Source organism: Lissotriton vulgaris, chromosome 12 (genome assembly GCF_964263255.1).
Source record: "Lissotriton vulgaris chromosome 12, aLisVul1.2, whole genome shotgun sequence".
Classification (NCBI taxonomy): Eukaryota; Metazoa; Chordata; class Amphibia; order Caudata; family Salamandridae; genus Lissotriton; species Lissotriton vulgaris.
In genome coordinates, this window is record NC_141700.1 from 571,255,394 (window position 1) to 571,278,442 (window position 23,049).

Below are 23,049 nucleotides of genomic sequence, written 5' to 3' on the forward strand. Positions count from 1 at the left end.
CACAACAGGCCAAATTTTGAACATTCTGTTACGGTCTGTATGGTCTCAGAAATGCAGCAGAATTATCTTTGAATGAATATATGCTGCAATAGCAAAAAGCAATCTCAGCTATTCTACAGTGCAAGTATGGGTGTTACCCAAACAGTGCGAGTAGAGCAGTAGGAGTGCAAGATTGGTTTCTGCACAAACCCCTTTTTGAGCGGAAGGCACAAAAATGTCTTCAACTTAAAGTAAAGTGGGAGTCAACTGGTGTGCCCAAGAATGAGGCCCAGGAGTGTCCATGCTCCTTCAGAAATTGATCTGCTTGCAGATATGTTTGCTGCACAATTTGCTCAAGGAAGTCAACATCCATAAAGAGTTGAACGTATCAATTGGTTTGTATCAACTTCACATCCATCGTCGCCACTGAATGGTGGGTGTATTGAATGGTGTCTTTTCATGCTGCACTAAATCAGGAAGCTGCCAAGAGAGCACAACGTCTGTGCTTGCCATCGCACTGCCTGCTCTGGGTTGGTCTACCCTGCTTTGGTTGCTCCGCTTCCGACTGTGCTTGCAGAGGGACATCATGACTGCCATCATCATGTCCATCAGAATCGCTGGAAGATGAGTGGTTGGATAGAACTCCGCTGACTGAAAAATTATTTACTGATGCTACTCCATTTTCCTCATTATTTTTAGAAACAAGGGGAACCCAAAGGATAGCTAAGAACCATGGGTATAACTACGTTATAGGGAACAGAGGTTCCTAGCTTATTCAGAGTCATCACAATGTAGTATAGAACACAATGGAAAACTATACTCTATGATTTCCTTACCCAGCCGGGCAGGGAATTTATTTAAATCAAGCAATGTCAAATGCTCGTTACAATATTTTCACAAATATAGTATGACACAAGCCTGTGCCGTACCGAAAAAGGAAAGAGAGGAATGAGAGTAGAGTGAAAGGGGTGTTTTTTCAGGCAAAAAGAAAGGAGCAGAACAGGGTACTGTAGGGAATATTAGACAGTGCTAACAGTATCGCCTGGAGTAGAACATATACATTCTTATTACTAATCAAATAAATGCATATCTACTCATAGGTGTCGACGTTTCGATCCCTATTGCTCAATTAAAAGAAGGGATCATCATCAGGACTTAGAAATAAATATGCCTGAAAACAAAAGCCTGTTAGGAGAAACAAAGAAATTACACAAGTTTTAAGAATGCACCTTGGAGTATTTCTCGCATGTTTATAATCTTCGTAGCACATCCGGAATCGCATTTGTGTGATTTGTGAGGGGTGAGCGTGCTGAGTACAACACAACAAGTACTGCTATGACAATATTCGAAATCGCAGTGACATGCGTGGTACGCTACTATATGGACTGTGTAATGGTGGTGAATGGCTTAACCAGTGATAGAGTGCAAAGGTGGGCTTCAAAGTGAACATGATAGTGAATAAACCGTGTGGTCGCCAAACTTATCTACTGATGGGAAAGGCTAAAAAAGGGGGGCAATGGGAAAAATGGATCCCACTCCTACCTCTGTTGTTAAGGTATTGTCTTGTGCAGGAATTCTTGGTAGCACCTCTTAAAGGTGAGTTTTTCGTGGGTTGCACTTGGGGATTTATTTGGCGTTTGGTCAGGCTAGGACAAAAAACGACTGCACGTCAGTTGTGTCTTTTGTACTTCAGTGGGTTAAAAAACAGTGATAAAGTGAGTAGGGAACATACCCGAGGCTGCCAGAACAATGCGTTATTCCACCAGAATTGGAAGTTTTTTATTATTTGATGTAAAAACGGAGACCTTGTTCCGTTCGGTTCCGCACTGCAAGTAATTAAAAAAGCGAAACCACAATGAGCCATAAGTAGGTATTCGTTCTACCGTATTAATCAATAGGCGGTGTGAGGCGTACCTTGGCTCCTTATTCAGTAAGGAGTGAGCAGGTAGGGCTTCAATGGCTGTTGGCGTGGTTCAGTGGCCACGCACGCTTGACTCCATCAATGGGGAGTTCGGGCGCTAAAAAATGAAAAACGGATCAGTGCGCGTCTTGAAGACACACCACATAACCGGGGTTTTTTTGTAGAACTTACTTACCGGGTCGGTGATACGACTCGCGTCTGGGCTGGATCCTCGGTCGGAATACCAGTGACCTCATATGTGTCCCGTAGGGATGTTTAGTAAGCGCGTGAGTAAATCACGTGACTGTGGCTATAGGCGCCATCTTGGAGTGGTGAATTGGATGAAGCAGCGATGGCCGCCATCTTGGGGTGGGTATCTAGAATCAGGGGGCTGGAGCGCTATTTAGGAAGTGCAGGGTGCTTGAATATAGCGACGATAGTGGTGTGATAAAACAAGTGAATGTGACTAGTGACAAATTATACAGTGGAAACAAACTATAAAACGTCCCATTCGTCTATACCAACTGTATCAGTCTACCTGGTTGGTTACATACAATATAAGGCTGAAATCCTTTGCAGTTATTCCGGAAATGTTCACAGAAAACATTTGGATGTGAACAGCAGTTCAGTGGTAGTATAGTTCATTTAAAGTAGTGTAGTCCAATCCTCGCTCCGATTTAGACCTGTATGAATCGTGTTGAACTGTATGATGGATTTCAATTCCTCCCGGTTCAAAAGTTGCTGCAAATTGCCACCTCTCTGTGGCAGTTTGATGGATTTCAGGATAGTCCATTTTAGGTCATCTGCCGTGTGATTCATACTATCATAGTGTTCTACCAAAGGGGCATTCAGGGTCCCACATCTTATGCGACTCCGGTGCTGGCTGATCCTCGTTTTTATTTTTTGGGGCAGACAACCCAAAAAATAATGGACTACACTACTTTAAATGAACTATACTACCACTGAACTGGTTTCAGCCTTATATTGTATGTAACCAACCAGGTAGACTGATACAGTTGGTATAGACGAATGGGACGTTTTATAGTTTGTTTCCACTGTATAATTTGTCACTAGTCACATTCACTTGTTTTATCACACCACTATCGTCGCTATATTCAAGCACCCTGCACTTCCTAAATAGCGCTCCAGCCCCCTGATTCTAGATACCCACCCCAAGATGGCGGCCATCGCTGCTTCATCCAATTCACCACTCCAAGATGGCGCCTATAGCCACAGTCACGTGATTTACTCACGCGCTTACTAAACATCCCTACGGGACACGTATGAGGTCACTGATATTCCGACCGAGGATCCAGCCCAGACGCGAGTCGTATCACCGACCCGGTAAGTAAGTTCTACAAAAAACCCCCGGTTATGTGGTGTGTCTTCAAGACGCGCACTGATCCGTTTTTCATTTTTTAGCGCCCGAACTCCCGATTGATGGAGTCAAGCGTGCGTGGCCACTGAACCACGCCAACAGCCATTGAAGCCCTACCTGCTCACTCCTTACTGAATAAGGAGCCAAGGTACGCCTCACACCGCCTATTGATTAATACGGTAGAACGAATACCTCCTTATGGCTCATTGTGGTTTCGCTTTTTTAATTACTTGCAGTGCGGAACCGAACGGAACAAGGTCTCCGTTTTTACATCAAATAATAAAAAACTTCCAATTCTGGTGGAATAACGCATTGTTCTGGCAGCCTCGGGTATGTTCCCTACTCACTTTATCACTGTTTTTTAACCCACTGAAGTACAAAAGACACAACTGATGTGCAGTCGTTTTTTGTCCTAGCCTGACCAAACGCCAAATAAATCCCCAAGTGCAACCCACGAAAAACTCACCTTTAAGAGGTGCTACCAAGAATTCCTGCACGAGACAATACCTTAACAACAGAGGTAGGAGTTGGATCCATTTTTCCCATTGCCCCCCTTTTTTAGCCTTTCCCATCAGTAGATAAGTTTGGCGACCACACGGTTTATTCACTATCATGTTCACTTTGAAGCCCACTTTTGCACTCTATCACTGGTTAAGCCATTCACCACCATTACACAGTCCATATAGTAGCGTACCACGCATGTCACTGCGATTTCGAATATTGTCATAGCAGTACTTGTTGTGTTGTACTCAGCACGCTCACCCCTCACAAATCACACAAATGCGATTCCGGATGTGCTACGAAGATTATAAACATGCGAGAAATACTCCAAGGTGCATTCTTAAAACTTGTGTAATTTCTTTGTTTCTCCTAACAGGCTTTTGTTTTCAGGCATATTTATTTCTAAGTCCTGATGATGATCCCTTCTTTTAATTGAGCAATAGGGATCGAAACGTCGACACCTATGAGTAGATATGCATTTATTTGATTAGTAATAAGAATGTATATGTTCTACTCCAGGCGATACTGTTAGCACTGTCTAATATTCCCTACAGTACCCTGTTCTGCTCCTTTCTTTTTGCCTGAAAAAACACCCCTTTCACTCTACTCTCATTCCTCTCTTTCCTTTTTCGGTACGGCACAGGCTTGTGTCATACTATATTTGTGAAAATATTGTAACGTGCATTTGACATTGCTTGATTTAAATAAATTCCCTGCCCGGCTGGGTAAGGAAATCATAGAGTATAGTTTTCCATTGTGTTCTATACTACATTGTGATGACTCTGAATAAGCTAGGAACCTCTGTTCCCTATAACTCCATTTTCCTCAGCCTCAGACCCGATTCACAAAGAGCCTTTGCACTCGTGGTGGAGGCTTCTCAGTCAGGGCGGGATCTCCGCATTCGTGATGGGATCTCTGCACTGTAGTTTCCCGTTGCGGGAAATCTGCCATGTCTGAGGAGCCTCCACCATGAGTGCGGAGGCTCTTTGTGAATCGAGACCTCAGTATCTGATCCTGCCTTAGAGCTGTCCTCCAAAAGCCAAGTTAGGGCCTGGGCTGCTGTCATCCTCCGAGACGCCATCTCTGCTGACTGGATAAAACCTTTCTTCTAAAACACTGTCTTACGTAGAAGGCATAAGAACTGTTCTACATCAGTCGGTGGATGTTTGCGAAGGTGAGATGGGTGCAAAAGTAAGTGAACAAAAAATGGCATATATTTTTGGTGAAGCTGCAGGTTCTCTAAAGGCACTAATAAAACACAAAAAAGACACAGTATTACTTCACCTTGCCACATACCTAAATCCACAGCATACTTTTGTCATGGTTTGGGGATATGCTGGTGAATCAGTTAAATTTTTCCAATGATACTGTAAGATTTTAGGATGCGCCAGACATGTAAGAATAGGACATTGTGAAAAACAAGTTGTGCTATTACAATATATACTATGTCCTTTCAGATATAATTGATGAACGTGGCAACATGAAAGAGGAAGGGTGATGGGATGGAATTTTTACTAAAAATGAGAATTAATCATGCGAAGCTACTTCTCCATATAGTTGAATATCTATTGATTTGTATGTTCTTATGATGAAATTGGAATGTATCAAAATGTAATGATTTTGTAGGTGTTAATACGTAAAGATGGTTGCCACATAAACCCAACAGTAAAGATACTATGCCTATTCAGGGCATAATCTCAAACCTGGGTTACACGTGAAATAATTTTTTCTATGGTGATTGAGAGAAAAAATCATGGAAAATATAATGGAAAATCTTCTAAATTTTTCAATTTTTATGAAATTCCTCATTACCTTATAGATACTGATATGTATTCAGATTAAATGAATGGGTGGGTTTGCATGTTCAAAAATGGCCGCCACATAAATTCGTATTTGAAGCAATTGTCAACGCATGTTTCATCAGAATGCTTGAATGAATTACTCCTCTCTTTATTTAAATGAATTGTTCACGTACAATTGCATTTGACATTGAGGAAGACGACCGTGCCAAAGCAAGTCTGTCAAGCTTAATTCTATGAGCTGTTGAATACATTTTAATTAATAATAAACTCCAGAGTTTGCTCTATTTTTATGTGCGACCAGGATTGAAACGCAATTATCTGGAGAAAACACACACACCTACCCACGGAAAACACATTTGAAAAAAAAAATATGTATGGACCCCAAAGGGGTCGACTCACCCCACCTACCTTTCTTTACTTCTTTTTCTTACTGGAAATGTGTGGTTCCACTCGGGCCACCGTCAGCCCCCCACTGAAAACGCACATTTCCAAAATAAATTTGTAGAAGAATTCAAGGCCCGACCTCTGTACAAAATCATTGTTCTTTTCATTTTGTATTTTTTTGATTTTTTTACTTTTAACCTTTACAGGTGGGTGCGATTGTGTCCCCAGGGTGAAAACACTTTTTTAAACAAAAGTGTGTTTCCTGGGAGGGTGTGTTACCATGATGGCTGACACCCCAAACCTAGTGGGCAAGACTGTGATCCACAACCATGGAACAGTTTCAGGAAGACCTTGATGGAAAGGGGAGACTTTCTCCTTTGTAACAAGGCCTCCCTGAGACCTCTTGAGGCCGTTTTTGGCATTTATTTCTCCCACAGGAGCGAGAGAGCTCTCCCCTGCTCCAGTTAGCTGCTCCGGTAGAGACTAACCCTGGGCGTAGTTCGCATAGTAGCGCTACGCGTAGTGCCCAACGCAAAATGCTATTCGCACTGATTGGACAGTGCCGGATGCTTGTCCGCACTGTGCAATCAGTGCAAACCGCATCTTGCACAGTGCAAGCGGTTGTTTTCTGATGCTCGAGTAGATTTCTATTCGAGCGGCAGCTTTCTCAACGTGGACTGGTAGTTTCTCATTGCAAGCGGTCGCGATCATACTTGACCACTAACAATGAGAAACCTGACCTCCGCGTGTTGAGAATCTCGCTGGGAGGTTTATTTCCCACGCTCGCGATCGCCTGTTTGCACTGTGCTACGTGCAGTTTGCGTAGTGCAAAGAAGCGCAAACTTCGCAAACTACATAAGCGTAGCGTAGTACTTCGCCCAGGGTTAGTAGAGACTCTGTGAGGGCAGTTCACCTCGCGGCATGCTGATATAGATAGATACTTATGTGGAAGTGATTCTGCGCTTTCCCCGACCTTTGGTGTCAGAACTGGAGAATCTTTTCTAGTCCTGTCCAGTGTTGGCCAGCAATGGCAGACAGGCATACTGGGGAGGAGTGTGGGCACCCGCACCAAAAGGGATGAACACTGAACCACATCTTTGGTGAAGGTTTAGTTAAAAGTGACAGAATCCTCTAAATTTGGTATTTGCCTGTTTAAAGCATTTTTCAGATTCCTAGGTGCCTATTAAATGCATCACCCTCAAAATATGTTCTTTATACCAGATTAGGAGTGGCATTTTCATATAATTCAGAGTTGCAAACAGTGGGTCAGTATTTGCAAATATAAATGTCAGTGACGGTACCGGGGAATAAAAATTCCATGATACCAGTGAGCATAAATCTTCAGGATTGTATCAGAGGCATATATGGTGCTGTGCTTGTAGTAGAGTTTGCAAACATAAGGAATAAAATAACCACAGTTTATCCTGTTCTTTAATCACTGAATATTTTGTAAATTATTAGGATCAGCAGCATGTCCAGCACAGCCAATCCCCTCATAGCTGTGTGTCAGATGACATCCACCTCTGACAAAGAGCAGAATTTTGCTACCTGCTCACAGCTGATCCGTGAAGCTGCTCGTCGAGGTGCCAGCATGGTTTTTCTGCCTGAGAACTTTGATTACATTGGAAGAAGCACTGAAGAGACCCTGAACCAGGCTGAAACCTTAGAAGGTGACCTCATGCAGAGATACTCCAACCTAGCCAGGTACATATCTGGTTGAAGTGTCTTTGTGCAGCTGCAGAAAATGTATTGATTTACTTATTGTGAAAGCGTGAGATGATTAGCAACACTGGTTAATGATTTTCCTGGTTTCTTGCTCACCGCAATAGCAGCATGATTGCTGTAATCTCATGGACAAGCGACTTAAAGACCTATATCAATATTGGTTACGCTATTCGTATTCTCTGTCAGTTGCATGTTATTACCTCACTGATAAATAGCTTGGGGTACCACTGCATCAATGCCAATATTCTGTTAGCAACTACATAGTTGATGTTTGTTTTTCAATGTTTTTACAACTACATTGTCCACACTACCCCTGCCCTACAAATACAGAGACTAAAGTAAAATGAAGTACTTTAATTTATTTATATTAGGATAGCCAAATCCAAACTTAAATCGTAGTCTGTGCCTCTTTGTCAAAATTAATGCAACTATTAACCATAACAAAAACTGTATGGTGCTCCTAACTGTTAATTAATTTAAATTAAAATCCATTAAGTATTCACCCCTAGCCAAAATCTAATCCTACCCCTAACCTCGTCCCACATTTTTTAAATTCTAACCCCACCATTTAATTAAGTTACAAAATAGGAAAAGATTAACATAATAAAAAAATAGATGACATAAAAAAGTAACCATTACCCTTATTGTTAATGGCCATTGATTCAAAATTACAGTAACCATAACCAAAGATGTATTTATATATATTCCATCTATTAAATTAAATAAGTAATATTCATGTAACCATGTCAATCCTAAACCTTAATTTGAATTTTAAAATTAATAGAAACATTTATTTAAATAATTAATCAGAATCCCGTTTCTTTTTAAGTATGTGCCATTAAATAAAAGTAAGTTGTATATTTATTTTATTTTAAATATTTTATTATTATTATTGTTTATTATTGTTTGTTTGCATTTGTATGGCGCACAGCTACCCAACAAAGGGTTTCCCGGCGCAACAGATCCCAGTGTCAATGCGGTTACAGGAATTAGATGTTGAATAGCCATGTTTTTAGGGCTTTCCTGAATTTGATGTAGCTTGGTTCAGACCGCAATGTGTGTGGCATTGAATTCCAAAGTGTGAGTCCTAGAAATGAAAAGGACTTGCCACCCATGCGTGACAGCTTGATCTTTGGGATTTCAAAATTATTTGCCGTGGAGGAACGAAGAGATCTGGAGGGACGGTAGGGGCGCATCAGGCTTTGCAAGTATTTTGGAGCGGTATTGGTGGAAATCTTGTGCATGAAACATAGGGATTTGAATTTAACCCGATTTTCAATTTTTAACCAGTGTAGTTTCCTAATGTATTTGGTAGTTGGAGTAGTGATGGGAATTTTCCAGAGTAGTCTGGCTGCTGCATTCTGTACTGACTGTAACCTGCGGACAGTAGCTTTATTTGCCCCAGGTACAGGGCATTGCCATAGTCTAATCTGGATGTAATTAGGGCGTTGACAACTGTTTTCTTGGTGTTTTCAGGTAACATACAACAGATCTTTTTGAGCCATTTCAATATGGCGAAGCAGGTAGATGAAGTTTTTATTGCTTGCTGGTGTAGACTGAGTGAGTCGTCAATAATGACTCCCAGGTTGCGAGCCTGCGTGACAGGGGTTGGGGGGGTACCCATTTCAGTTGGCCAATGTTGGGGTCCCCAGAGTTCTTTGTTTTTGCCCAACACGATTAACTCGGTTTTCTCGCCGTTCAGTTTTAGGAAGTTTTTCTGCATCTATCCAGCGATTTTACTAAGTCCGAGTTGTAGGGAAGAAGAATTGTCAGAATCTGCCGCTGATAGCGAAAAAAGCAGCTGAGAGTCATCAGCGTAAGAAAACATTAAAAGCCCAGTGTCTTCCACAATCTTTGACAGGGGACTCATATAAATATTAAAAAGCAACGGGCTAAGAATGGACCCCTGAGGTACTCCGTGTTTGAATGTTCTTGTATCAGAACACGCAGTTTGCGAAAATACCTGAAACGTTCGGTTATCTAATAGTGATCTAATCCAATTAAGAGCTGCCCCGCGGATGCCTAGGGAGTGGAGAGTCTGGGCGAGGACCGCATGAGACACGGTGTTGAATGCCGCGCTGAGGTCGAGTAGCACAAGTGCTACTGTTTCGCCCTTATCCACCATGCGACGGATGTTTTCGGTCACCCCTAGCAATGTGGACTCTGTAGAGAAACCTGCACGAAATCCTGACTGGTGAGATGGTAACAGATCATGAGTGGTGATGAAATCTGTAAGGCAACGATAAACATGCTTCTCCAATAACTTTGCAAAGGTGGGTAGCAATGATATTGGACGGAAGTTGGCTGGCAAGTTGGGGTCTGCGCCAGCTTTCTTTAAGAGTGGATGAATCATCGCATGCTTCCATTCACTGGGTACGGATTGTTCCAGTAGCGACGTATTAAGAAGATCAGTAACAGTAGTTAAAACGTTACTGCTAAGTTGTTTTAAGATTGAACATGGCAGTGGGTCTCTAGGGGAGCCCGATTTGATGGTTTTTAGCAGCCCTTGAACCATATCAGGATTCAGCAGGGGCCAACTATCTAGTGTGGCAAAAGATGTATCAGCCAGGGAAGGGCAATCAGTAATACCTATGGTATTACCAGAAGTATGTGATGAACAATTGGAGGTAGCTTCAGGAGTGAAGTCATGTTCATTGGAAGCGTTGTTGATATCTTGGTGGATTTTATCAACTTTATTAATAAAGAAGTTGGCTAACAAGTCACATTGCGTTTTGTTTAACTCAGGTGGAAGTTGAGACGTATTGGAGCCCGCCAGCTCTTTAACTAACTTGAAAAGTGTTTTTGAGTGATCTAAAGCATTTGTGATTTTCGTGCAGATGAATTCTGCTTTGACTTTGCTACACTGTTTTTGGTAAGCTGTTAGCTGAATTTTATATTTTTCCTTATCTGCAGGTGAGTAAAACCTCCTCCATTGACGTTCGAGATTCTTACATTTAGTTTTTTCATTTTGTAAAATATCATCGAACCATGGTGCAGGAGAGCGGTGGGTGTTTTGTTTTAACTTGGTTTTAGGTAGAATGGAATCAATGGCTGGAAGAAGCCAGTTTTGTACTGTGGAGGAGAGCTGTTGGACAGTAGCCTTAGTGCAAGGGCGATGTTTTTCCAGTAGGGCATTGAGACTGTCAATATCAAGTTGTTTCCATTTCCTTATGAACTGAGTGGGTAAAGGTGAGTTGTCATTATTTGATATGTCAACCTGAAGATTAAATTTAACCAGAAAGTGATCGGACCAAGGCAAAGGCTGGGCAGACTGCGTCTCAATGTTATTGAGGTTGGAAAAGATGGGATCTAACAGATGTCCTGCACGGTGTGTGGGGCCAGAATTCTTTAGGGTTAAATTAATAGCTGCTAAGTCATTTATAAGAACTTTGGCCAAGGAGCATTTCTCATCCTCTAAGTGTAGGTTTATATCACCTAGAATAGTACAGTTGGCAGTTCTCATGGCTAGTGGACCGATGAGTTCCGACATATTTGTTACCCATTTGGATGCTGCCGCCTCCGGAGGCCGATATACAAGGATTCCGGATAGGGTGAAATTAGGGGCTAGTGTAAGTTTAAAAATCGCCGCTTCACAACCACCGCATAAAAGTGGCTTAAAGTCGCAGTGAATTTTTAAAAAAAAAATTACAGCAATTCCTCCGCCAGGTTTCTTATCCCTGTCCAGTTTGGTAATAGCGTAGGAATCCGGAAGTGCCATAACTATATCAGGTCCTGAGCTATCTTTGAGCCATGTTTCTGTTACAAACAATGCATCCGGTGTTTCATCTAAGAGCAAATTAAAAATTTCTGTTTTATGTTTTGGTAAGGAGCGACAGTTGAGACTGATAAAGGAAAATAATTTTGATTGTAACTGAGTCTTGATGGACATTGCGGGCACCCAAGGACGGGGGGGGCTGGGGGATGCACATGGGGGGTATCTAAGGTACCCCCTTACATTTCAAAGGACAACGTGGCAGGCACCGCGCGGTGCCTGTCACATTGTGCTTTGAAATGCACAACATGTATTTTTGACATTGCGGCGGGCGGTGCATTCAGCACCGCCCGCCGCAATGTTAAAAATACCTGATGCGCCCGCCACTGTGGCGGGCGCATCCTAATTCCCCCCACGGGACCCCCGCCCTTGGAGCGGGCGGTCCTGTTATCCGATAGGATGGCAGGCGGACAAAGTCCGCCCGTCATCCTTATGACCCCATTAGTTTCAGCAGTTTACAAGTGGTAAGTGTTCAACTCTCAATTCGTTTTTGGGACACTGGATTGTGACTCATGAGTTCCAATGGGGGCAAACAACACTTGGACTTAATATTTCTCATTAGAAAAAGTTATACTCTACTGATGGGTAGACCGTGAGAGGGAGGAAAGCTCAGTCGTAAATGGCTGCAGCCATGCTTCCAAGAGCATATGCCAAGTTACCTCTGCTCCAACCACTCAGGCTCCTGGGATGAATTTGGGAGGGTCTAACGTATATAGTAAATTTACAATACCGTAAATATCCGGTGGGGTATCTGCAGAACTTGATCCATCTGTACTTAACAGCCAGGATGAATTAACATTCAATCTCCCTGCAAGACATAAGGATAAATAGCACAGGAGCTAGTACAAGGCCTAATAGTCCAACAATATTAGCAGAATTGAACCGCCATTTCCTTAGACAAAAGGCCAAGGATCAAATTATCTAAGAAAAACATTAACAAAGAAGGACATTGTTATTGCAAATTACCGGAGAGCAGAACTTCTCATTCTCTAGACCTAGAGTGTGTAGCACACCTGTTTATACCTTTAAAGATGGCACTATATCCACTTTGTTGAATCTCTGCCTTCGGACTACTAAGGGCTTTCCTCCTAGGAATTTGACACCAGCACTCATCACCTGTTCTAACAATGTCTGGAATGGAGGAGAAGTTTTAAGATTCATTATGGGATGGTAGGCTCAGAGGTTGTTCTATCCCCAACAATAACACGTCCGTGTCAAGAACTCCGGTTAGTGTTGACCACGATCTGTGCTTTTCAAACAAATCAATCATGTCATCTCCTACTGTTTCTTTTACATCTGGGTTTTCTGTCCTCCTAAAAGTATGATTCAACCCTGTGGCGTTGTGCTCGTGGTGCATCCTCTGTTACCATAGTTCCAGATGATGCACCACATCCACACTCCAGAATGTCAGGGAAACTACTGTTGGTGCTTGTTACCTGACTGGAAAGGACTGTCCTGCTTGCTCTCTAATAAACTCCACCTTAAAGATACCTTTAACCGGACCGCTCGTTCTTTACATTATGGCGACGAGGATGGGATCCGAACCCCGAGGGGGTGTGGGTCATATCGGTTACTGTTACGTGTTTTGCTTGTTAGTTTTACTTCATTGCAATGTTATTCCGCTTATTTTTTAGTATGTTGTATAATATTCTGTTTTACTTCATTGCAATGTTATCTCACACATTTATTATTATGTTGTCTAATGTTCATTTGTTCTGTTAATATAAAGAAGGAAGATGTGGCGTTGTGCTCGTGGTGCATCCTCTGTTACCATAGTTCCAGATGATGCACCACATCCACACTCCAGAATGTCAGGGAAACTACTGTTGGTGCTTGTTACCTGACTGGAAAGGACTGTCCTGCTTGCTCTCTAATAAACTCCACCTTAAAGATACCTTTAACCGGACCGCTCGTTCTTTACAAACCCTTGATTTTATCCCAAATTGACCACTGTAATTCTCTACACCCATGTTCTTGATCTAAAATCTTAAACCTATCCAGAACATTCCAGCTTAACTCCATCCTAGAGTTTGTGCATTCTTCTCTATTTCCTTTCTTCTGATCGGCCTCAAGTCTCTAAAAAAATTAAATTCAAGGCCTTGTGTATTATTCATGAAGTCCTTTCTGACAAGGCTCTGTCATTGGGAACCCCTTGATCTAGTGTTCTTATGCCGTATCCCGGTGATTGGGGCACTCAAGGAAAGTGAATAGAAAACAATCTCGAAGGACATCATTTGCAGATGTTTTGTCCTTTCTTTGACCCAGTCAATGGGACTCCAACCTAGCCAGGTACATATCAGGTTGAAGTGTCCTGGTGTCTTTAAGCCACCTGCTCTTAAGAAGATTATTTGACCTAATTCCTTATCAGTCCATCTAGTGTGCAGAAGTTGAAAGACCAGTAAGGTGGCCAACCTCTTTACCAAGTATTTTTTCATTCATTCTAGTATTGCAGTCCCTGGATAGTTTTACCGTGAGGACCAAAGAGATTGGAATCTATTTAGATGTGTTTTAGGTAAACAAGAGCACACTTCAAAAAGCATTCCAAAAAAAGAACGACAGACCTATGGTGCAGCAGTTGGGTAATGGATGCTTATATTTACCCTACTTATTCTGTCGACCTCTGGAGGAACAAAGATTGTCTGGGGTCACTGGGATCCACACATGTGGCCATGGGGCTTTACACTGATAACTGCAGTGGACGCATTAGTCAACTGAAAACTTAGCGGGCAACCCTTGACATAGGTGAAATAAGGGTAGATGGAGGTCACTATTGTCCTGCCAAAATATATATTCCATCATAAATTGGAGCCTTCCTCTCCGTAGTTTTTCGTAACTATTTGATACATTGTTTCTTTTGTAGTCGAAATGCTTTTAAATAGTGTATTGATTGTTTTCTTTTTTCTTAGCTTACAAAAACTTGAATGTCTCACTGCTTAAGGAAAAATCCTTCTGAAAATAACATTTTTTAACACTACATTGAGAAATACAAACCTTGCAGGTATCCAAAGTCTTCAAGAACAGGGAAAAAGATTGATAGGCCCCTCTAACCAATGACATTAGAAAGGGCAAAGAGAGTGGTATCTGCAGGTGATGTATTTAGGCTGCCTCTTCAGCATAAGACTCTGTTTCTGGTTAAAGAAAAAAGCCCATATTCAAGAGTGTTTCTTGTGTTTTTTACTTTCAAGATGAATACTGAGCACCCTCTCCCCTAACAAAGACAAAACAGGAAGAAATGCAAGTATTACATTAACTTTAAAAGATTGTGGGTAGTATTAGCATTAAGAGTTGCATATGTTGCGTATAAAGCATGCCATGGCATCTGTGATCAACATTCATGGTAGCATCATGCCAGAAGGATTTCATGTAACTAGGCCTCCATTCTAGTGGCAAGTTGCAGGGATCATGGGGGAACGAATGCACCTCTTGAGCACCAATTAAGTGCAACATTATGCACATGGTTCTCCATGTTCCCAAGCGTCATCATAGCTTTATGTGTAATAAAGTTGCCATTGGCTTTCTTTATACTAAAGAAACTCTTTTTTTTTTTTTACTTAACTGAAGTTTATGAAGTGCGAACTTGACCGAAGGTATCAGAGCGCGTTACATAGCACCAGTTGCATTACAAACAAACATATTCATTTTTTGTTAGGCATGGGGAGATTAAGTGATTTGTCCAGAATCATAGGATGTTGAGCACCCCTGCTGAGACTCGAACCCAGTTCCCCAGTGTCTAGGTGGACTGCTCTAGCCTACGGTCACATCTACTTGGCGAAGGCCATTAAACAGATTAATTGTCCTTAATTTTGAAGTTGCCTGTTCATGGAGTGAGTGGGTAAACTATTTCAACCATCATAGAGCCTGGCGTAGAGAACGGCCAGAGAGAAACTTTGCAAAATTGTTTTCTCCTTTGGTGGGAAATCAAACAAACATAAACCAGAAAGAATTTGTACCTTGACATTTATCCAGTATAGACCCAAGAAACATCTGAATGCAAAATGTATGATTGATAACAGTTAGAGTTCGTTTATGTGCCTTAAAGATCTTCACCTACCTTGCATATAGGTCCTGATTTACTGGAACTATTCCTCTGCGCTACAAGGTTCATATCATTTTGATCTGTAGAACAGCCTGACCAGACCCTCCAAGACAGATGGGTTTTTGTGCACACCAGTCATGTTTAGCCAGTAATAAAAAGCATGTTGTGGGTTGCGTAGCAGTCTATGCAGCTCGGTTTTATATTCTAAGCCATGTCTCCACGTGTTTTTCAGGGAGTCTGGAATGTGGTTATCATTGGGAGGTTTTCATGAAAAAAAGGCTGACGGGGAGAAGGATCAGAGAATACACAACTCTCACGTCATTATGGATAACAAAGGTCAGTCTTCTACCCAACATTTAAATTCTGACATGCACATTTAAATTATGACGCCACATAAAGCCTGAATCTGATCTGTGCCAATGTTCAGTTTTTTTTGTCCCCCGGAGAGTTTCTAAAATCAAGCACCATCATTATTCACAAGCTGGTCGACGTCCGTGACGTTAAAGTTTGTCATGAGCCGTAAGAAAAAAAGTTTGTTTCAGCCTCGTATATGAAGCGTGTTCGGGTGTGTGTATGCTTTTTCCTGCACTTTTGAATGTATAATATGAAATATTGCTTTTGTGGCACAATAGCTGTGCTTTTTCAACACTACAGTCCAACTTGTAATATACCGAGATCTGTGGGAGACTAAACCACTCCTATAGAAAAATGCAGCAATTCAGTTTGGCTTTCACTTGGTGGTCTGTAGCAACTAGTTGGCTTCGGCCAAGTCCTCTCTGACACACCATTCTGCCTATCTTTTGAAGTACTGTCCTTTTAATACCCTCTTCAGCACTTTCTAATTTTACTGAGGGGGCTGGGGACAGTATACCACCCCCCCCCCCCAAACTTTCCTGTGTTCACGTGCGTAGTTTTAATATTGGTTTTATCATTTTTAGCATACCTGTAAAGGAATTACCTGCATTGTGTATGGATACCTAACGCGCTGTCAGTATGCTTAAAGTTCGCTATCTTGCTTTTTTTCAAGCGCTTAAAACCTCTTTGCAAAACAGAGTTAAGACAAGGCCAAAATAGGGGTCACTGAGTGTTCTTTTCTCAGTACTGTTTGTATGCCCTCTCGCTTCAGCATTTGTGTGCTTACACTAGTGCTCATACAATGAACGCCTAATGAAACATATACATTGGCTTAGCTACAGGATGTTTTACTATTGGATGTGTATGGGATTGCGCGTCAAACCAGTTTAAATATAGCAGGGTAAATAACAGTTTGAAATTGTATTAAGATATAACATTGGGAATGCCTTCCTGGAGTATAGAAAATCGTGTGTATAGCTGTCTTGAGTGTGGAAATAACCGAGTGCTGGATATGGGAAAGAACAATGGATGTGACAGACAGGAGTATAGGAAATAATAATGGGTATTATCATCTTGGGAAGGAACAATATGTTGGACTGATGGGGTACACCTTCTTGAAGTCACTGAAAAGCTTCCAGAAGAAAATAAACTGAGTGTGACAGTGATCGTAACTCCTTTGCGTTCTATTGCTGTGAGGACCTACGCCATTCTTTGTACCCTCCAGACATGGGCACGAAATAGCCACTAGCTGGAAGGCACTGGAGAATGTCAGTAGAGCAGCCCATTTACGGTAACTGGGTTGGCTTGAATCCAATGGACATGGTGTTTTTAATGATGCTAGTCAGTCCTTCCTTTGGGGTGATCAACACTTGGACGGGGACCTGGGAACTCCAGAGCTGACCCTTGGTCGTTGATGAATCCCAGCGAGACACTGTGTTGAGGTTGGCAACAAAACCGGCAAAGGTTGCATATTTGGCAAAGACGCTTCGGTTTTCCCCCTGTGTCAGGTGGCAGACGGATGGACATACAGGAGCTCCGGAAGCGGTTTGTTAAACCTGGGTCCAGCCTAGTATGTTCTAACCCGCGCCTTTTGAGAATAACTGTGAAGGGAAAACTGTCCACGTTCATACCAGTGAAATAGATGCAGAGCGATCTAAGAGTATTTTGTACTCTTGTGTACAGGCACGTCCACACGTCCTCTCCCCTTTCACTTTATGTTGAATGAAAGAACAACGTAACCCAATGTTCTTTAAAGCATCTGTGTGTCTATGCTGCATAGTCACTTGAGGTTTCTGACCTGGTTTCCTTGTGATACAGCAGTGTTTCATCTATCAAGCTGAATTAAAGAGAGAGATTCCTGTCGCCCTGACAATTTCTGTACCCACCGAAATGCATTGTCACATCTCTGAGAGTGGTTGATCTCACATCTGCCTTGATCATAACAGTTTGTACGCACTGCACACGCATGCATTGGCTTTGGTTTCTGCGGAGCTTGTCAGCTTCCTTGCCATTTTGCTAACAGTCAATACTCTTATGCTTCCTCAGCTAACTACTGTGTATTTATTGTGGGGTTTCTCCAGGATCGATTGTGTCTGTATACCACAAGGCACACCTCTTTGATGTGGAGATACCTGGAAGAGTTTCACTGAGGGAGAGCAAATTCACCATACCTGGCTCTGAAATTCTACCTCCTGTGAGTTCCTCTGTTGGGAAGGTATGTAAGATCAGTGGGAAAATAACCACTCCAGGATTTGGAAACATTTTTGCAGACTAACGTTAGAAAGTGTTAGGGTGATTACTTTTAGGAAAAGTAGACTTGTGGTTTCTGCCAGCAGTATGAAAATATGAACATATACTCTCATGCCTATACAATGATATCTTCCATTCTTTACTTGGCCTCACATTTTAGGTGTGACTTAGGATCCTAACTTTTTATTATGGCTCAAATCCATTGCTGAAAGGTAAACCACATCATGTGCTTTGTGATACATTTAGTAAAGGCCATACATTCTATTTAAATAGGTTGGTGCTCAGCAAATTATGAATCGTACCATGAGGCAAATTCAAAATGCATACATTGGAGCTCGTTGACCTGTATATGGTTCCCAGTAGTATATGTTTTCACTCTCCATGTAGGTTATCTATGAGCACAGTCTCATGCAGAATTACCCCATAAAGAGTTTTATTCCTAATTACCATTATTAGAACTTTTCAGCAGCTTTTCTTTTATTTTAAATTTCATTTTTCAGTGGTGTTTAGGTGACTCAATCAGTGCAACTCTAATGAGCAAGCGAGTGACCTCTGAGACAATCTTTGTAATTTAATAATAGATTACTTTGCAAACAAAGTTTATAAAAAGGTGTAACTAATGTAAACTTCAGCTAAGTACAGAGATGAACAAAATGCACAGGAATCAAAATATATCCCATACAATTAAAGAGGTTATTCATATACAATATTCATGTACAGATGTATATTTTTCCTATTAGGTTGGCCTAGCAGTTTGTTATGATCTGCGTTTCCCAGAAATGTCCTTAACTCTGGCCCAAGAAGGAGCTGAGCTTCTGACATTCCCTTCAGCCTTTACGCTAACTACTGGGCCGGCACACTGGGAGGTAAGCATGGCCATGCTACACATTCCCCTTACTGTAGATAATGCCAGTAGGCAACAGAGTTGAGAACTTCGCTCAGTGCTTTTGTTCCTGGTTCTCACCTCATTCATAAAGAATTGCAAAACCAATATCTCCATCTTTTTGTTTAGGTACTCCTGCGAGCTCGTGCCATAGAGACTCAGTGTTACGTGGTGGCCGCCGCGCAGACTGGCTCACACAACGAGCGCCGTGCCTCGTATGGCCATGCCATGGTAGTGGATCCATGGGGCAGTATCATCGCTCAGTGCCAAGAAGGAACTGGCCTTTGCTGCGCCGAGATAAATCTTGACTACCTCCACCGCATCCGGCAGGAGATGCCTGTATGCAGCCATCGGAGACCTGACTTGTATGGTAAAGTCACCAAAGTATAGGAGATTCTAGTGCCGTAGCAATAGCCCTGTGCGTCCTGCTGTCCTTGTACAACAGAAATCAACCAATCTGACCAGTAGCGCTATCTTGCAATTTTAGAGTCACTGATTTCAGCAAATCGATTGAACAGAAGAAAACCATTGCAACCAGAGAACTGCTTCTGCCAGCATGATTAGTCCTTTTCACACAGCAAAACCTGTTGGTAAATGATTGATTTGTTCAGCACTCCTCACTGTCCTTAAATCCAGTGACAAAACATTCCAGCTGTAATATCCACTTTGACAAAGACAGAGACATTCTAAACCTCAATGCTAAGCTTGTCGTGTACCCTTCTGCGGAAAAGTAACAATAACGTTGGTCCCTGGATAGTGTGAATTTTGTGTACTTGAAATTAAATAAGCTTTCGACCATTTGGAGTATTTGTGCATCATTTTAAATGAAAGTGTACACTTTAGGAGCATCTCCAGCTTTCTTTCTGCTGTGCGGCACCATGAGCTCAGCCAGGGCAAATACAGACAGGCAGCAGTGCCATCTTTCCTCAGACAGGTACAGGGCTGGCATCAGCAGTACAAACAACCCTAGACAGTTAATACATTTGGCACAGGCAACCGCGGCAGTGCAAGCTTTGCAAGGTCCCCTGGCAGGCAGAGAAAGATCCATCAGTAGCTACAGCGGTACAAGATTCCCTCAAAAGCACTGAGCAAGCACCGCACAGCCAGCAGCTTTCCTAGACTGGCTAGCAAACACACAACAGTTAATGTATGGGCAGCAGCAAGGCAGCTACAGTCCCCTTTAAGCATCTTATCGTTGTCAGGTTGGATTACCACATAGTGGTAAGCAACACACATGGTCTGGAAAAGAGCGAAAGGAAAAGGGGCGTGTGGTGGGGTATATAGAGTAGCAGCAAAGGGAGATTGTGTGAATATCACTGCTATATGTTTCCACTGGTGACAACAAGGTGCTGAAACAAAAACAATCAACATGATTCCTTGATATGGGGACCAGGCATTCCGGATTTGCCGGGACAGTCCTGGTTTTAAACCAACTGTCCGGGCGGATATCAGCAAACTGACTCATGTCGCTATCTTCACAATGGGTCGACGGCAGACAGTAGGAGGCACATTTTTACGTGTTCAAATCAGGGCTAGGTAGCGGCTCATATCAGAAAACCATTTTTAACAGGGAAGATTCCGGGCTTGAAAAGTGCATTTTATTACCTCTTAGTGCCTCGTTGGCTGTGTTTCTCTGTTAACGAGCGCTGGTCTCTCTGTGCCACAGGGATGATGTAAAATTGTAGTCCTCCCTTTATTTTTGTAGAATGTCCCGGTTATTTGTTTTCAAAATCTGGTCACCCCATTCCTTGAAATACGAGGTTTAAGTCTGCAACTTTAGAAAAAATGCACCAATATGCCGTCCACAGCTCACACCTTTGAAGGTAGGTCATGAATTAATGCGATTTCCACCTGAGCTGGCCTTGGGGAAAGCAGTGAGCACAAACTGCACACACAACAAGCCGAAATATAAATTCTGAAAGATATGCTGGTAGAGCTTTGTAGCATTTGGACAATCACTTTTTCTCTTACCAAAGGCACTTCACATGTCCTCTTGCAAGACTGGCAACACCTTACATGCCATGTCTCAAAGGGCTTGAGTGTCATGACCCAGGAGTTACATTCAGACAGCTGAAAGCCGGAGTGGCATAAGAAAATACTTTCTTTCCTATCCCTCTTCTTTATTTTATTTTGAAAGTTTTATATAGCGCGAATAAGATCTTTGCAGATATCAGAGCGCTTTACAAAGACCAGGGGTAAAAACAGGAGAGTGCATAACAGGCATTTGGGCATAGCATAATTGTAGGTAATAAGTGAGTGGTAGGGTAGATACATCAAATAAGAGGGAGCATAGACAATCAGGTAAGTCGATAAAACAAGTAATACAAATAAGCAAAGAGATCAAACAAGTAGTACAGATCGGCACAGTCTTAAAAAAAGAAAAAAAAAAGTCCAAAGTAATAGTTCAAGTGTATTTAGCCATGAGGATAGCTTTTACTTCTTTCTTAAAAAGAGGAGTGGAGAGATGAGCCTGATGATGCAGAAGAAGTAAAATAATTTAGGGTTACTTTGACCGTGGCGGACTGCACTAAAAGGCTACCAGGGGTTGATTTTGCCTGAAATAAAAACTTTGGCGTACCTGGTGCTGTCGTGATGCCTTGCAAATTCAAAACTCACAGTCAGGGCTGAAAATCGGAAGTTAACAAAGGCTCGGAGGTTGATAGCCCACATGGCAAAATTTCCTTGAGGAGGTTACCTTTAGTCTCTGCAGTGGGAAGTGGCAATTCCAGGACTTTCTCAGTCCTCCCACACCATACTGTAAAGAAGGTACTTTCCTCATTAGGAGAACATAAAGGGGAATCCATGGCATTTTGCAAATCCATGTATGAGAAAATATAGCCTAACGTCCAAAGCTGCCAACTTTGGAGCTGGTTCAAATCCCCTGTTCACTCAACACCCTGTGATTCTCAACAAATCAACTAATCTCCCTGTGGCTTAAAAAAAGCACAGAAATATAACCCTGTGTAATGTAATCTGGTGCTTATGTAAAACGCTTTTCTTCCCTTGGGCCAAGTTCACGCTACACAGAAAATTGCCCAAAGAAAATCCACATAGAGGTCTTCATTTGCAATAATTAGGTTGAAGCAAATGATCTAGTTCCGTATCCTCATCATGTAGAATTTGTTGACGGCCCTAAATGGTAAAAAGAACAAATGCTGAACAAATCAAATGCCCATCATCTGTTTGTTTTGCGGAAGTGGGAAGGGTATGCCCAGACGTGGGTCCCCTGCTCTCTGTGCCACAAGATGTAAGCTAGCGTGGCTGATGAGGGTTGATACCCCGAAAACGGTCCCAGGATGCTTGTTTCTGATCCACAGAGGATCTCCCCTGGCAGTTTGGACTGGACTGTTCCCATGGGGAGCAGGGTCAAGACTGATTTGCATATGGCTAGGTCCAAATTGGAATGGGTAGGCGAGCAAAAAACAATAGAATTAAACCAGATATGTGACCTGAGGGTTAATGTTTGATTTGTTCAGCATTTGTCCATCATCCGTTCTTTTGGCCTTGAACAGTGTCTGTTCTTCAGAAATTCTGTGGCACAGCAAAGTGAAATGGAGGAGAGCCCACCTTGTACAGAGTATTTGTCTTGAAATCTTGACATCAGGTGGTTCTAGCTGAAGATAGTGCTACATCTTCATCCAGAGGCGTTGACAGATCCGGAGCCATGAGAATTGTAGTGGATGCCGAAGGTGAACGTGTAGGTGCAGCCTTCAGCACAGCAGTAGGCACAGTGGGCTGACTTAGCCCGGTGTCAGTGGCGCCTTGGGATGGCCTGCCAGAAGAAGCCTGACTGGAGCTCCAAGGGTGACCACCAGACTGAAAGACGGTCTAGAGAGAGCCACAATTAACTTAACCATTTGCAGCATGGCCTCCTTGAAGGCCACAACTTGATGAGGAGTCAACAAAGGTCTTTTGAACTTGAGGGCATCTGCTTCAAGGTCAGTGTTGGTGGGAGTCAGACAACAGAGGTCCTAGTTGGGTGTCACAACCATCCCATGTAATGGAAGTACTGGGACGTTGAGGAACTTTAGTCATGCTTTTTCAATTTCTTCCTCGCCTTGTCCCTTAACTTTTCTTTCAAACTC

At 42.4% G+C, this 23,049-nt stretch overlaps 1 protein-coding gene across 4 annotated transcripts in view; it reads left to right on the forward strand.

Annotated features, from left to right (window-relative positions):
• Positions 1 to 23,049, forward strand: part of NIT1 (nitrilase 1) — an 84,851-nt gene that overhangs the window by 48,231 nt on the left and 13,571 nt on the right. For all 4 annotated transcript variants that reach the window (XM_086945423.1, XM_086945424.1, XM_086945425.1 and 1 more), the window contains 5 exons: positions 7,406 to 7,648; positions 15,710 to 15,813; positions 17,913 to 18,046; positions 18,822 to 18,947; positions 19,094 to 19,334. In XM_086945423.1, the coding sequence (XP_086801549.1) occupies positions 7,406 to 7,648; positions 15,710 to 15,813; positions 17,913 to 18,046; positions 18,822 to 18,947; positions 19,094 to 19,334 (848 nt within the window). The remainder of the gene's footprint in view (positions 1 to 7,405; positions 7,649 to 15,709; positions 15,814 to 17,912; positions 18,047 to 18,821; positions 18,948 to 19,093; positions 19,335 to 23,049) is intronic.